The sequence below is a fragment of the Micromesistius poutassou genome (assembly GCF_964030765.1).
Source record: "Micromesistius poutassou genome assembly, chromosome: 14".
NCBI classification, from domain to species: domain Eukaryota; kingdom Metazoa; phylum Chordata; class Actinopteri; order Gadiformes; family Gadidae; genus Micromesistius; species Micromesistius poutassou.
Window position 1 is genome coordinate 18,129,350 of NC_140284.1, and position 15,949 is coordinate 18,145,298.

Sequence of the window (15,949 nt, forward strand, 5' to 3'; positions counted from 1 at the left end):
AATCTTCTCGATCCTCCATGCAACTGCCTGGTTCACCAGTGTTTTCTGCGCCTTGCGGTTGCTCCCCACAGCACCATGCAGCTTGCTGGCTGGGAACTCCCGGTGTCTCGGGCACCGACCGGCCAGTCTCGCTCTTCTGGATCCCACCTTCTCACTCTCGCCCTGGTATCCCCCCATCCAGAGAGACTTCTGTAGGTTCAGCTTAATGGTCCAGGTTTCACATCCATATCCATATCTCCAATATTGGATGTGAAACCTGGCTTCGCATCAAGCTTCGTTTCGGGGGAAGCTTGATGTTTCGGGGAAGGTTGGATGTTCCATACCCCTGGCCGTCATGTTCAGGCCACTCAGAGCGAGCGCTTTCCTCACTTCATGGTATCGCTCTGATGAGTTCACCCATGTATCGGCCCAGGTATTGGAAGTCATTGCCATCGTCCAGAGCAATGCCCCCCCGGCTGTCAACAGAGGTGGATGTTGAGGAAGAGGATGTTGTGGGTGATTACCTTGGTTTTCTCTGCGTTTAGCCTACGACCATCCTTGCCACACTGGTTGTCTCCACTCCACTGGTCAAGAGCTCCTGGGCCGGCTCCACGCGGTCTGATCTCATCATCAGCCCAGGTCCGTGGCAGGGTATCTCCTAGACCTCATAGGTGTCATAGTTGTGAGTGAAGCCGGCTCTCATCCACTGACGGCTTGCCTGCTCTTGTGCCCGCATACATGGTTCCTATTCCCGGGAGCAGGTTAGGAGGGACACCCTATAGCTCATCATCACGCCTCTGTGTATTGAGTCATAAACCTTTCTGAAGTCAATAAAATACAGAACCGCTGTCAGGTTGTTCTTTATCACCTCCTGGATGATCCTCCTTAAGACTAGGATCTGGGATGCGGTGGTTCCCCCCTCTCTAAAGCCATGCTGATTCTCTTTCAGGAGAGGGTAGATGGCGCCCCGTATCCTGTTTCAGTATCCTACAGTTGTACATCTTTGCAAGGATACATATCAGACTGATGCCAAGGTAGTAGTCTAGCTTCGAGAGATATCCAGATTTAGAAACCGGGATGATGTTAGAGTGAGAGAGAGAGAGAGAGAGAGAGAGAGAGAGAGAGAGAGAGAGAGAGAGAGAGAGAGAGAGAGAGAGAGCACATCGGGCTTGTTGTTTTCCATCAGAGCTAGGCTGCAGATCTCCAGGATGATGTCGTGTCGAGACTGCAGTTCTTCGGGACCTCTGGGGCAACGCCGTCCCGCCCAGCACTGTCCCCCTGCTTCAGAGAGGCTGTCACTACGGCGCTGCTAGTATGAATCTGAGCGAACAAGCGGTCATTGCTTTGACTTTCACTCGTAATCTTCCGTCAGTAGCCTACTGGGCGTATGTGCGTTTGCGCGCGTGTGTGTGTGTGTGTGTGTTTGCACGCACAGTCCATGAAAGGTAAAGAACGAATGAGAGAGAGAGAGAGAGAGAGAGAGAGAGAGAGAGAGAGAGAGAGAGAGAGAGAGAGAGAGAGAGCGAGAGAGAGAGAGACGGAGTTTCTGGCTGATGTTTTTGTCATATAATGAAACCATTAAAAGGAACAACAACAACAGACAACTTTTTCCATCGCAGCACTTGGGAGCCAATTAGACAATCTTGCTCCAGGACCTGTCCAGTAGAAAATATCCCCTCCTATTACCCACGGTCACCCCTGGGGTGTGACTGGGAGGAGGTAGGGAGGAGGAGGAGGGAGGGGGAGGCGGAGGAGGAGGACTTACCGGTACCGCCTGCGAAGCCCACACAGGATCTCAGTGCTATCGCACAGCGGCATCTCATCTGCCTCCGTGAACAGTGGGCGTCCCTCACCCCTCTACTTTACTTTTCATTCCAGTTCCTGAAAACTGTTCCCCCTATAAGAGAGTTTCTGCTTGTGTGCGTTCGCGTGTGTGCGTCTCGAGGTCCAAAAGTGGAAGGAGGACCGTTATCGCTCTAATACTGCTGCTGATGCTGAGAGAGATAACACAACCCGTCCACCTCCTCCTCCTCCACCTCCTCTTTCGCTCTCTCCACATCTCTTCTCCGTCTCCTCCCGTGCCCTGCGTGCGTCCCGTGCGTCCCGTACGCCGCGAACCAACACCGTTGGGCACCCATCCTGGTGCTGGATGGCTGCTGAAACAGCCGGAACATTTTGAAAAGAAAAAAAAAACAGTTTGGACTTTATTTTAAAACCTGCACTTTTGTCTAAAAAAACTTGGGCACCATGACGGACCCGAAGACTCCGGATTCTTCCTACCCGATCCCCGACACCTCCTTTGTGGACCCCTCTTCCGCTCCAGTGCGGAACGGCCAGTGCCACCCGGGCGGGCTGGTCCACAACTACCAGCACCAGCCCAAGAGACCCAGCCTGCCCGACCAGTTCAGCTCCGGACATGAGATGAAAATAACGGAGAGTGTGGAGGAAGAAGGTAGCTGAAATATGGTGTTTGGTTGTTGTTGTCCAGAATTAATGATTCCGTTAAGGTAAAAGGTGATGTTTTAGCCTATGGGCATATATCTTAAATATGGTAGGATCACGACTATATATTAACTTTGTTCATTTGTAGTTATTATCTGTGTTCCCTAAAATATCGTAAAACGCATTACAAACGGCTTGGAAATTTGAAACTAATGCTGTTTTATAATACTGCTACTAGGCTACTACTACTACTAATAAATCAAATTAATCCATTATTAAACTTATAGCGCTTTTCACATTAAACCTACTGAAATAAGGTTTCCAGAGTGAACACAGGGTAGATGTAAATAAATAAAAGACAGGTGGCATGAAACGGTGCGTAAACGTCAACTGCACACAGGGCTAAACCCATTCATTTATCCAAACGAGCTCAGACGTTCAAATCGTATCTAGCAGTCAGATCTCAAGCCAACCACGGCTTGTAATGCAGTGTGTGTGTGTGTGTGTGTGTGTGTGTGTGTGTGTGTGTGTGTGTGTGTGTGTGTGTGTGTGTGTGTGTGTGTGTCTACTTCAGCATGGGTTTGTGGACACAGTCTCTGGAACATGATAGCCAACCCTTGGCATTCCATAGTCGTAGATAATATTCAGGTCACTTCCGAGTTCAAAGACACTGCATGCACCTGCTTATGGGGTATTACATGAATATGGTGTTACTACATGATGGCATGAATTTCAATGCAGTCTCGTTCACGCCAAGGAAAGTGACATGATGAATTTCATGACTCTAGCAATGATTTGCCCTCTCTGGTGTTTAAATAGCTATTACAAAACACTGCCTGTGTGTGTGTGGTTTGGTTGGTGGGGAGGGAGAGAAAGTGTTTAAGTGTAAGCATCTGTATGTAATGTGTGTGAGTTTGTGTGTGTGTGTGTGTGTGTGTGTGTGTGTGAGTGTGTGTGTGTGTGTGTGTGTGTGTGTGAGTGTGTGTGTGTGTGTGTGTGTGTGTGTGTGTGTGTGTGTGTGTGTGTGTGTGTGTGTGTGTGAGAGAGTGTAGAGTGCCCCAGAAGAATGTTGCACTCACTCTGCTCACATGATCCCTGGCAGACAAAGAATGGGCTTTATACGCACACACAAACGCACACACACACACACACACACACACACACACACACACATGCACACACACGCGCGCACACACACACACACACACACACACACACACACACACACACACACACACACACACACACACACACACACACATATATATATATATATATATATATATTTCATAGCAAATTTTGCTTCACATGGAAAATTGTATGAAGTAATCTGTCGTAGCGATGAAAAGAGGAACAGGAAAGTCTAGTGGTTAGGGTGTTTGACTCCTAGCATGTAGACATAGCAGGATTTCCAACTCCTACTTGTAGAAAATCAACTGTACGCAATAAGATCTGAATTAGAGACTCAATAGACCAATGGTTCATTTTAAAGTCAGTCAATATGTTATTTTCTGGCCTCTGCCCCTCAATTCCAAAGTGACCATGGGACTCAACCAGCGCTCCCTCAGAAATCTCTCAACAACACACCAGAACGTTTTGAAAAGGAACCCTGATTATTTTGTGCTCGGAGCCTTAGGGGAGCGTTCTGTGCGTTGTCAGGTCTCGACCCACCTCCAACCGGATCGTGACCCATTTTGGGCATTCCCGAAAACCTTTCAGAAACGCTTCTCTAGAGAGACCAGAGGGGGATGTGAAAGGATTACATGGTCCTCACGTAGGGGGTTAATCTCTTGTCTGCAGGTCTCCTGGAGAGCAGCACCCGCCTGAAGCCCCACGAGGCCCAGAGCTACCGGAAGAAAACCCTGTGGGTGTCCTGGGTCTCCATCGTGGTCACCATGATCCTGGCGGTCGCAGCCTTCAGTAAGTCCGCTACACTCACACACACATGGGGCAGAAGCTTTGGACCTTCTGCTGCTCTTGACTCAACAACCACACTGATCTGTAGGGATGTGTGACAAAGTGTGACAATGTGTGGGAATGTGTGAGAAAATGAGAGAGTTTGGACACACTGTCCATCACTGAAGCATTGGTTTCATGCTAGTTTGCATTTCCATGTGAACCACATGTGTAGGTCAGAAATGTGAATTGGCAATTTCAAAGTGTTTAAAAAATGGACCAAATACCATCAGTTTACTCCAAAGCACCATAGGGTGAGGGTTGCCCTACCAGGGCTGATCAAGAGCATATGTGTACAGTCAATTTGTCATCTAAAATGTTAATACACAAGTGGCTAATTTGAATCCCATTTGACATTCCGATTACATGGCAAAGCAATTTATGCAAAGCAGCAGATATGTTGTGGTGATATAATCCTGTGTCTTATTGTCAATCATAAATGCACACAATTAAAGAAAACAAAGATACAAAACACATAGATTCGTCCTCCTACAACCAATACTACACTTCCCAGAACTTTCTAAAGTGGCTAAATCACCAACAAGCTCGTAGCCTTGTCAGACACGTAAACCCCTTCTAAAGCTAACACTGTGTGGGCTGCACCAGATTGCTTTAGTCACAGTTGTTAGCGGAAACAAATTCGATATTCTAGTGGAAAGCCGGGTGGCGAGATAGCCTTACGCATCAGTGGATCTGTTACAAAACCAGTCACAGGAACACTTTCCAGGATTTGGATTTTCAGTAAAATGGAATCAGTTTCTGTTCATCAAGTAACTTTCTGGGCTGCTGTTATATGTAAACAGCTTTACATATATTGTGTGCTATTGTTAATCCCATAAGGGAAATTAATGTAGAAAGTAGCAGCAGAAAGAAAAGGGTATTAAAACAATTTTAAAAAGAAGAAAAAGAACAACATAAAAAATCCAGAAAATACACATATCCATAAATACAATTAGTATAACTTATATATTATATAGAAATGATGTATCATGTACGGTGTACAGTCCAGTCCACAATGACCATTATAAGAGCAACGTTTGACGTGATTTTCATCCATCTAATTAACAACTTTATTGTCCACTGTGACCTTTTGCTATAGCCGGTGAGTTCCAGTACTTCATTATTCATGAGGTTATGAGTTTCCCAGCAAGGTTATGACATTTTAAAACGCGTGTTTAACAACATCCCTGGGGGTCTTGTGACAGCCGTCATGCTTGGATTAGTTCTTCTGTATTTGCATTACACAGCTGTTCTCGTGGTCAAATGATACCGCAGTTTCTCCGCTGATGTTGGAACGCGGCTGGCGGCCATCATCTTGTGATAGCGGGCGACTAAGTATCCACACCGCGTGGCATGCACTGATTTGCCACGCAACTTCCTGTCATGGGGAAACGGAGAGCTGCATTGTCATCCTGAATCTGTTTGGAGTGTCAAGTGTCAACAGGGACGCCATGGACTGCTTTCACTGTTTCTTTTATTTAATTTATGAACTTCAGTTCGTAAAGAACACATCTAACTTATTCAAAAGTATTGTTGTTGAGTTTCACTCATGATTGACATTCAGTGAGAAGGTTTGGTTCCAGCACAGGGAGGGAGAGAGGGGTGAGAGAGAGAAAATGACAGGGGGATGAGATACAGAGAGATACAGATGGAGAGAGGAGGAGAACGAGGGGAGTGAGACAGATAGATAGACGGATAGACAGATGATATCTCTATCTGTGGGTTGAGAAACAACAGGCCTGTAGTGAAAAGGAGGTCATAATAACAGCCAGGACCCAGCTGCAGACAGACTGTATAGAGGAACTCTTCACAGAGATATGCTCTGGCTTGTTGGCTTGGAATAAACATGGGCTCACTTTCTCTTCCCTGAATGACCTAGTTAATCCCGCTCCACAGTCTTTATTTTTATCTTCCCATCTGCATTTTAGTTCGTTTTTAGGATGAATGCTGTGAAGTATTTTCTCCTTAGTTTGTTTTCTGTTGTGGCGTCTCTCTCTCTCTTTACACTGTTTTGGTCTCTCTGTCTAAAAGGTCTATCTTCCTACCTGTCAGACAGTCTCCTGTTCCAGACACAAACCCTCCCCCCCCCCACCCTCTTACACCCCCCTTTCTCTACCTCTGGCTCCCCCTATCCTCCACAGAGGATAGCCCCCTCACCCCCACCTCACCCCCCCCCCCCTCGCCCATACCAGTGACATTTAGAGGACAATGGGAAGAACTGGTTTAGGGCAGTTATTGGCAGTTCGTTTTCAATGCGATGGACTTCTCGATGGGCTTGAATGACAGTTTGGTGCCGACCAACACCGTTATCCATCAGTCAGAACAGGGTGTTTGTCTCTTCATGGACTGGGCTTAAATGCACTCCATCTTCATTAGGGCTTGTGCTGTGTCACTAGCAGCTACTCACTAAGCTTTGACTCATTAAATACACATTTTACATTTGTCTTATATTTGTTTATTTCCATTCACACTCACATGTTTCTTGAAAATGTGCGTGCCGAAACAGACATGAACAGAAACTCGACTCGTTCGTGTTGAGATTCACCATAGACGCCGTGGCCTTCTGAGAACTGCTTGGCAATCAGCGTTTTCTCCTCAAGAATGTGGACAAGCCGCATTTAACATTCATCGGCGTCTCCTTTCTAACCCATGCACCAGGTAGCGTGTGCAGCATTCAAATTCTCACTGGGCCGACTCTTCCCCGTTCTCTCGTTGACACTGTTAGCCAGCATCCGGATGACACAGCACGCAGATGAATGGTGCAGGGTAGCAGATTCATTCACACAAACACACCAAAAGGATGACACGAATAGATCCGAAACTACAGGGAAATCATTGAAAACAAAACAAAATGTAATACATTCAAAGTATCACATAATTAAACATGACATTATTATGAGAAAAGTAAATAAAACATATCTTAACGAGAAACCCCGTGGTAACAAAGGTAAAGTTATAATGACCTCTCAAGGTTGTCCCACTGGCTAACAGCACCTCAGTAGCAACTAGCCAAACGGCATAGCTACTCTAAGAGGCTCAGGAAACAAATATCGTCCCTAACTCGTCACCCTCCTGGCGCCATCTATTAAGCTAGATACATATATATAAATAACATATATAACATACTAATGTCATGTAAGTTGCACTTCTTCACACAACACAATATCAACACCATAGCATGAGAACTGGGCGATCCGTGATCACACATGTATCTGGTATTCAGATGAGGGCCCAGGGGTGGTTGAGGGGAGCTAGGGGAGCTGGCCCCGACTATGCACACACAGAACAAACATGATGCTGCAGGAGCAATCCTCCACTCCTCCGCACACCCACCGGCCCCCCCGCCTGCCAGGATCTGTTTGGGGGGGGGGGGGGGGTCTTTGGAGAGATGCTGGTGGGCTTGTCTGGGCAGGAAGAGAGGGATGAGGCGAGGGGAATGAGGAGAGGGGGATGAGAGGGTGATGATGGAAGTAGGGAGACGGTGGAGAGTCAGGACGAGAAGAGTGGTAGGAGGAAGGATATTATTAAGGAGAGCAGAGTTCAAGAGGGATTGAGTGAGATATGAAAAAGAGAAAAAGAGAGAGAGAGAGCGAGAGAGAGAGAGAGAGAGAGAGAGAGAGAGAGAGAGAGAGAGAGAGAGAGTGAAGTGATAGGTCTGGAACATGGGAATGAAGGGGAGGTGAGAGAGAGAGAGAGGGTGAAGAGGAAGAGGGGAAGAGTGTGATGGAGAGAGCTTGGAAGGAGAGAAGGGTAAACCGGCACAGCCTCTGATTGAGGGATGGAATGGAAGACATTTTAAGGGCAGGGGAAAGTCAGAGGCAGGCAATATTTTACATAGATTCTAGGGATTTATGAGAGATAGTTAAAGGAGAACGAGAACAGTTAGAAATGGCCCAGATGCTGCAGATACACACACACACACACACACACACACACACACGCACACACGCACACACACGCACGCACACACGCACGTGCACGCGCACGCACGCACACGCACACACACGCACACACACACACACGCACACACACGCACACACACACACACACACAAACTGACAACATGCTATAGGAAAGACAAAACTAGAAGTAAGACAACGGTGAAATGGCAACTCGTATTGTTCCATCTGTGCGCTCTTCTTCTGCTGTCCAACATATTCCCTGGCGGGAGGAAAGACAGCCATCTCTCCTCCTCCCTGTTCCTATGTTCTTTTCTGGTACTTTTCCTGTCTGATTGTCTCCCTTTAGTCTGTCTCTCTCTCTCTCCCTCTCTGTATCCGTCTACCTCTCTCTCTCTTCTATAACCTAGATATGGGCAGATGGTGCAGGCTGAATAAAGTTTTAAAAGACCCCTAAAAGCGTTGCACCTGGGCTGCACAACGATCTATACCGGTCTGGTGATCAAACCGCCTCTCCTGGTTTCACTTAATCTCTAAATATAAATTGGTCAAAAGCACTTTGTTGTGCTGATTGTCACCTTGATGCCAAAATTTGTGATTTCCTTCCATTTTAAATGCTCAGGCCATCATCAGCATCCTTATAAATGTTGTATCATAACGATGCTTAATGATAATAGATACATGATAACTGATAACTAACATCATAATATGAGATGGTTTGATGTGGATCAGGGGTACTAGAGCCGTACTGACGGGGTACATAAGGAACACAGATCTAGACGTTATTTACTAAAGGGATTAAATCTCCTTGGACTAGACGATGTGTCATGGATCACACAGAACAGAGGAGGAACATAGTTATAGAACTCATTAGAAGAGAAGTGTAATAGCAGGGTTCTTCTCTGGAGTAGGATCGGTGATTATATACAGTTGACCACACGACCCAGGGAAATGTTATGAGAAAAGCGCTGCATTGTTGCTGCCATCTCTGAATGTGCTATAGAACAACAGGCATGATGGTGGACCAACAAATAAAATAAAGAAACAAACCAAATTGTATTCCCCAGCTCTCATTTCAAACATGCTTTAACACGGATGGCTTCAATTGTGTCTCACACTACTGGTGCTACAGAAAATCCCTGAATCATCAATCATACCAATCATAGCATGACATGATGACATCTCATGCATTGTCTCACCAAGACCATCCTTCATGTCTGTGCACCACACCCCGCCTCATCCGGCCCTAGCTCCATCATCACCCTCTCTCTCTTCCTCTGCATCTCCTTGGTCCTGTTCCCCCCCCCCCTCTCTCTCATTGTCTCTCACTCTCATTCCCTTGTTCCTGGGGCCTCTATATCAATCTCTCTCACTCACTCACTCACTCACTCCCTCACTCACACTTCTCTCCCTCTTTGCCTATTTTCATCCATCCCTCTCTCTCTCACTCTCTCTTTCCACCTCTCTTCATCTCAGTCTAACACTCTCTCTCTTCTCCCCGGTCCCCTGCTTCCCATGGAAAACTAATTCATTAATTCCCCTGTGTTTCCTCTCTCTGGGCTGTGCCTTATTCACCAGTAAATACACCAAGAGGTATCCTTTCTGGGATCTCCAGTTCAGGAATGGTCACTGATGTTTAACTGATTTCTATACCTGGCTTTCTAAGTGTTTGTCTTTACATTTGGAAGAGTAAGTTTGCCTACGTTCCTTGAGTAGAGATGTTCTGTTCTCTACCCTATGTCAGGTAGAGGAAGAGAAATAGCTCCCCCCTGGGACTGAGGGATCCTCCCCTGGATCCCTCAGTCCCCGGCCTGATCTGTGTGGTGACTGTTGACTGTTTCAGTAACTTACTGTCGTTTTGTTATTCTTAGCTGGCTAATAATGATAGTAATAATAGTGCTAGTACTATGTAGAACAGGATATGCTAAAAGTTTGACTTCCAGATGAAAGGTTCTGGGGTTTGAACCCTCAATGCCGACCTGCCGGCGTCCTAGAGCAATATGCCCCCCCCCCTACCTGCTCCTCCAAATACAAACCCCCTGCAAAAAAAAAATCTGATCAAATATTTCCATGTCCGACCACCCTGGCTCCTACTACACTATCGTCTTGCCTGGTTTGAGGGCTCAGCGTTTGGGTGTTATCTTCAAGACTGTGATTGTGATAGAGAGACCTCTACACTTGAATTGACCTTGGGTGAACACTAAAGCCTAGCTTACAGTGGAAATATGACTGAAAGACGGGTTTGCTCTCTGTTCGCTTCTCCTTTGTTCTTCATTGAAGACATAGGCAGGGGCGGAGTGGCCGTCGGGACGATCAGGAGTTTTCCCGGTCGGCCAGTCGGCCACCGAGGTCAGGTGGACCAGCCTACATTTAATGTGAGCTGCCGCTAGACGTGTGTAAGCCGGGCCTATGCGTTATACATCATTATTCTACTTCAGCGCTCGTCCGCGATCCCCCCCCCGTCAACAATCACGACCGTAACAGCGCTCGTCCGCGATCCCCCCGTCAACAATCGCGATCGCTACGCCACTGGGCTGGTGGTGGGCCGGTGGTGGGCTGAGCTGGGCCGGTCAGAATTCTCCCGGTGGCTTATAGTGCCCCACTCCGCCCCTGGACACAGGTGAGGTACTCATTAAAAACAAAAAACGGATAGTAATATTTTCTCCCAGCTGACGGGCTGTTTTGCTGTTGAAGCGCTACGGAGGCTACATCGCGGGGAATTAACCAGTCCCCATCGTACACTCGCTCTGCGTATACGGGCAGAAAGCACTGCCATCACTCAACTGCAGTGCTTCCCGGTAAATACGACGTGTGTTGTTGTTTAAAGGAGGACCGAAGGACAGGTGTGTCTTATTTAAGCTTAATCAGCAGGTAACCATATCAGCCAATTAGGGGCGGTCCATGCGAATGCAGCAGCATGTGTTTCACCAAGAGTGGGAGTCTGTAATGCAAACCGATGCACAAGGGGTGTTTAAGGACAGAGACGCCACTGGATATGCATGTGAATCAATTTGTCGACGAGTCAATATTTATAAAATATATAAATATAAAATCTTACATTTCCTGTGCCTCAGCAAAAGAAGAGAGAGAGAGAGAGAGAGAGAGAGAGAGAGAGAGAGAGAGAGAGAGAGAGAGAGAGAGAGAGAGAGAGAGAGAGAGACATCTATCTGTGTGCTTAGGAAACGGAAAGGACAGTACCGATTATTCCTCTGGTTTATTGCAGAAAGGCCATTTCTTAATGGTTAAGTGTGTGTGAGAGCGCTTTGCCGTAATAGGTAACTGACTAACCCCGGTCTTGCCATACCGGGCTGGAGTGAGACAACAGACCCCATCTATCCCTCTCTAATTTCTCACATGCTTTCCAGTCCTGCTGTATTTGGTAGAAGAATGGGATTTTGGAAGCAGAAAAGCCACGAGGCAAGCCAAAAGTACCTGCGTTGGGTGTCTGGGTGTTTGGGCATTTCAATCTGTCGTGGATCTGTGTGTTCTGTAACGGTGCTTCTATCCGGTGGTATTTAGAGGATAGATAGCGATATAGACTTGCGCCAATCTGCTGGATTCTATGAAAACCACCGTATGCCAAATATGCTAACTGCCATTTACAATGACCAGTTATTAACAGAAAATGTACATGGATGGTTGAGAGATATATGAACAGTTGGAGTTATAGTCCAATGAGCAGTAACATCATATAACGTAATTGTTAGGCTAATACAATGCTATACTGCTTTTACTATTTGTCTATTAAATGTGTTTAACTACTCAGGCCATACCGACAATAATGATCACTAGGACATTGTTTCTGTAGCATCAGTACTCTCACTCTTACCATTATATGTACAGCACCATTGTGTAAATTGTTGCAGATGTCCTTTGTTAAATAAAGGAAAATGCCAACCACACAAAATAGTGTTTATAATGGTCTGCCTAATTGACAAATGACAGCGGTAGATTATAATCCACTTGCTAAGGTATCCAGGCATCACTCTACCTCCTGTTCATTCATAAAACAGGCTTGCTGCCTCGCCAGACAGAGTACTCTCAGAATCCGTCTGAATACACCCGTTCATTCACCAAGAGACACACTTTGAAAGGCTGGAGGGTATATATGTGCACGTGAGCACGCATACACACAAACACACATACTTACACACACACATACACATACACACTCTCCCACACCCACACCCCCCCCCCACACACACACACACACACACACACACACACACACACACACACATGCACATACACATACACACACATACGCACACATTCACACCCATAAAAATCATTGACAGGCAACACAATGACAAATAGGGGCTTTCTTTTATGACCTTCTAGCTAGGATAAACTAATATGTGTGTGTGTGTCTTTGTTCTGTTTTCTGTATTTTATTATAAATGGTCCTATGACCTGCCTCTAGGGTTATAAAAAAAGGAATCACTCTATATTACGCCATGTCGGTCAATTTCCAGATATCACAAAAAAACAAAGAAATAACTTGAGAAAGCTCAGATTTCCAATGCGTTCATGCTGTTATCTTATGATGTTATTGAGCAGAATCATCATGGTAATCATTATCAACAGCAGCATCATGGGGCAGTGTTCACTGTCTTCCTCAGCCTTGAATGAGAAGCACGTAGTGCACGTAGTGGTTTTAACCTCAGCCATCTTAAACAATATATCCCTGTGTCATTAAATATATACACAGGGTATCATTTAATGTCTATCCATCCATCAGCCTATCATACAACATGCTGTTCTAGTCCTTTCATTTAGCTGAAAATGATTGGGGACTACAGCCATCAATCACACACACCGAGTGGATCATCTACCTTTAGGAATACATACAGTGGATGGTGAAGTGAACAAACGTAACGGAAATTAAGAGCTCAAGCATTGAAATGGTTGGCGTTTTTACAAAACAAATTCAACAGCGATTTTCACGTTAATAAAGCTGAAAAAAAATGAATGAATGAATTATTTTATACAACTCAAATTATATATATACACATATCAAATATATATAAACCAGTTCTAAAAGCAGAGCCAATTGCCCCTCTCTTCCTTTTCCTCTGCGTCATCGCAGCACCGGAGAGCTATTTTTACCCCCGTGATGCGCAGAGGAAGGGAGACGGTGTCGCTGACGTGGCATGGAAATCTGAGCCTGTGTGAACCTAGTACCGGGTATACGTGTGTGTGTGTGTGTGTGCGTTTACATTCGTGCACGCCTTATTGTGTCTGATTTGCGTCACGGCATGCATCGTATATGTGATGCGGTACCGGCTGTGAGGAAGTGTAGAGTTAGCCAACTGTAAGAAACACGTCTGTCCTGATATTGTTCATCGTTTAAAAGCGCCACACAGGTGAGGGAAGAAGCTCGAAGGGACGGAGCTTTATACACCGGCCCTGATGGAAATGCTCTCTGACACCTATAGATGGTCTCACCATTTCTGCGCCTATTGATCTTCTTAGTGTCCTTGGAAACAGGGATCCCACGTCAGTGCTCCATCTCAAGGTGTAGGTTTGGCCAGTGTCTCATCGTTCTTGAGAAGGCTTGGGGGGTGAGGGGTGGGTTGCATGTTGTGTGCTTGTGAAGCCCTTTAAGACTAGACGTGATTAAGGACTACATCAGCCGAGTTTGAAAGAGAGACTGAAAAATTTTTGCGACGTCGAACGAGGCACACCGGAAACAAAACCGAAAGGCCTTCTCATTTACTGACAATGGGAAAAGGAGTCGTCACCTATTTCCAGCGTGTTTTCCAGCGTTTTAAAAAGCTGCATATCATTTTGGCGGGAAAAGAGTATGAGAGAAAGAAACCATCAAAATAAATCCAGAAAAGATATGAATCTATACACAAGATGAGAACAGTGTTTCCTTTTGAGGTATGCAACCCCTAAGCTAACCCCACAGCCTGTGGTTGCCCGTATAGCTCCTGCATCTGGCTTCACCTGTCCTATAGACCCAGAGCGTATCATATTGTGTTACCGGCTCTACCTGCTTCAGCACAAAGCACCAGAATACGCTTCGTGGCTTAGACTCTTTCTCCTCTTGAGAACCAGAGCCCTATCAGTCCTGCGCTGATCGATGTCTAACTCATTCCTTCCATGGATATATTACCAAGGTGCTGTCTGTTCCCCCCCCCACACACATGTGTTACTCTGCAGCGTTATGCTAACCGTAATGCTCACCGTATTGCATCTAGTTCCCATAGACGGGGTAGCGGCGTTAGCCTCGTTAGCCACGTAGCGGGAATCAACTTGCATAGTCAGAACTGATTACAACAAAATCCCTTATGAGAAGAGGGAGAGGAAGGTGAGAGAGGGGGGATTATTGGAGGGGAGGAGAGTGTGAGAAATACAATTTGGACCGAAAGAGTGGGAGGGAGAAAGAAAGAAGAAAAGAAAAGAGATGAAGAAAGAAAGCAATGAAAGAAAAAAGGGAAAAGAGAGAAAGAATTTTAAAAAGAATCAATGAAAGAATGGGAGCAAGAAAGAACAAAGGGAAGAAAAGATGGATACAAATAAAGAAAGAAAGAGACAGAAAGAGTGAAATGAAGAAAGCCTATTAAGAAAAAGAAAAGAAGCAAAATAAGTAATGGATGATGGGTGATAGGGCTTTAGAGGGGCAGAGTAGGCGGTAATACAACGCTAATGTCATTCATCTTTTTTCGACAGAATGATTCCATCTCTGCCTTAATCTTCATTGCTGTCAGCCTCTCCATCCCTCCCGATAACATCTCTACAGACACACGCCTCACACCTCAGGTGTGAGAGGGAGAGATAGAGAGAGTGGTATAGGAAAATATAGGCCGTGAGGTGGAAAGACATCCAATGATTTGGATGTGAGAAGGATAACGAGAGAGAGAGGGCGAAGAAGAGAGGTACAAAGAAGGAGAGATACTTATAAATAAAGATACGGGCCTATAAAGGAAAAGACAGAGAGAGAGAGAGAGAGAGAGAGAGAGAGAGGGAGAGAGGAAATAACTATTGCATAGTGCTTGTGCGTGTGGTCGACGTATCTGACAAGCGCGAGAGAGATAGGGATCCGACAGAAAAGCACAAGCTTACACAACACTGGTTTACAGATCCGGTCGAATACCGCGACTAAAGGAGGATCCATTCCACTCAGCTGACTACTGACAGCACCTGCGATGCCTGTGGGAAGGAGAAATTATCCAAAACAAACATCTTTATGGCCAGTTTACTCGTATTTTACTGCTCAGCTCAGTTGAATGTTACCCCCATGATGGGTATTAGATAAGTCACTGGTAATTCATCAGTCATTATGTCACCTCTTCTAAACACAATGACGTCTTTCATGGCGACTCTGTCCAACCTTTTGTGTGTGTCTGATCTGATTAATCCATCACCAGGATTCCATTCACTTTTTCACACAAGACTTAGCTCTTAGGCTATTCCTCACAACCCATTGGCTCAGTCACTTTTAGATCTCATGCTTGTTTTGACAATGACTACTAATGACGATTAGTGGTCATTTCAACCTACCATGTGCAGTTTCATTCATTCCCTGTTACATCTGAGAGAAGGCTGGATAATGAGCTCAGTGACAGGGTAGTACTCCCCTTAAAATTATATTTTGTCTTTTAAGGCTTTCTCTCCACCGTGACTCACCGTCAGTGATATGAACTCTTGCTTTGCCCAATTTCACA

At 45.7% G+C, this 15,949-nt stretch overlaps 1 protein-coding gene across 1 annotated transcript in view; it reads left to right on the forward strand.

Annotated features, from left to right (window-relative positions):
- Nucleotides 1-2,226: 2,226 nt before the first annotated feature.
- Nucleotides 2,227-15,949, forward strand: part of tmem163a (transmembrane protein 163a) — a gene marked incomplete at its 5' end in the record, with an annotated part of 29,067 nt that continues 15,344 nt past the window's right edge. Inside the window, 2 exons of the mRNA XM_084478263.1 lie at nucleotides 2,227-2,431; nucleotides 4,222-4,341. Coding sequence (XP_084334389.1) covers nucleotides 2,227-2,431; nucleotides 4,222-4,341 — 325 coding nt within the window. The remainder of the gene's footprint in view (nucleotides 2,432-4,221; nucleotides 4,342-15,949) is intronic.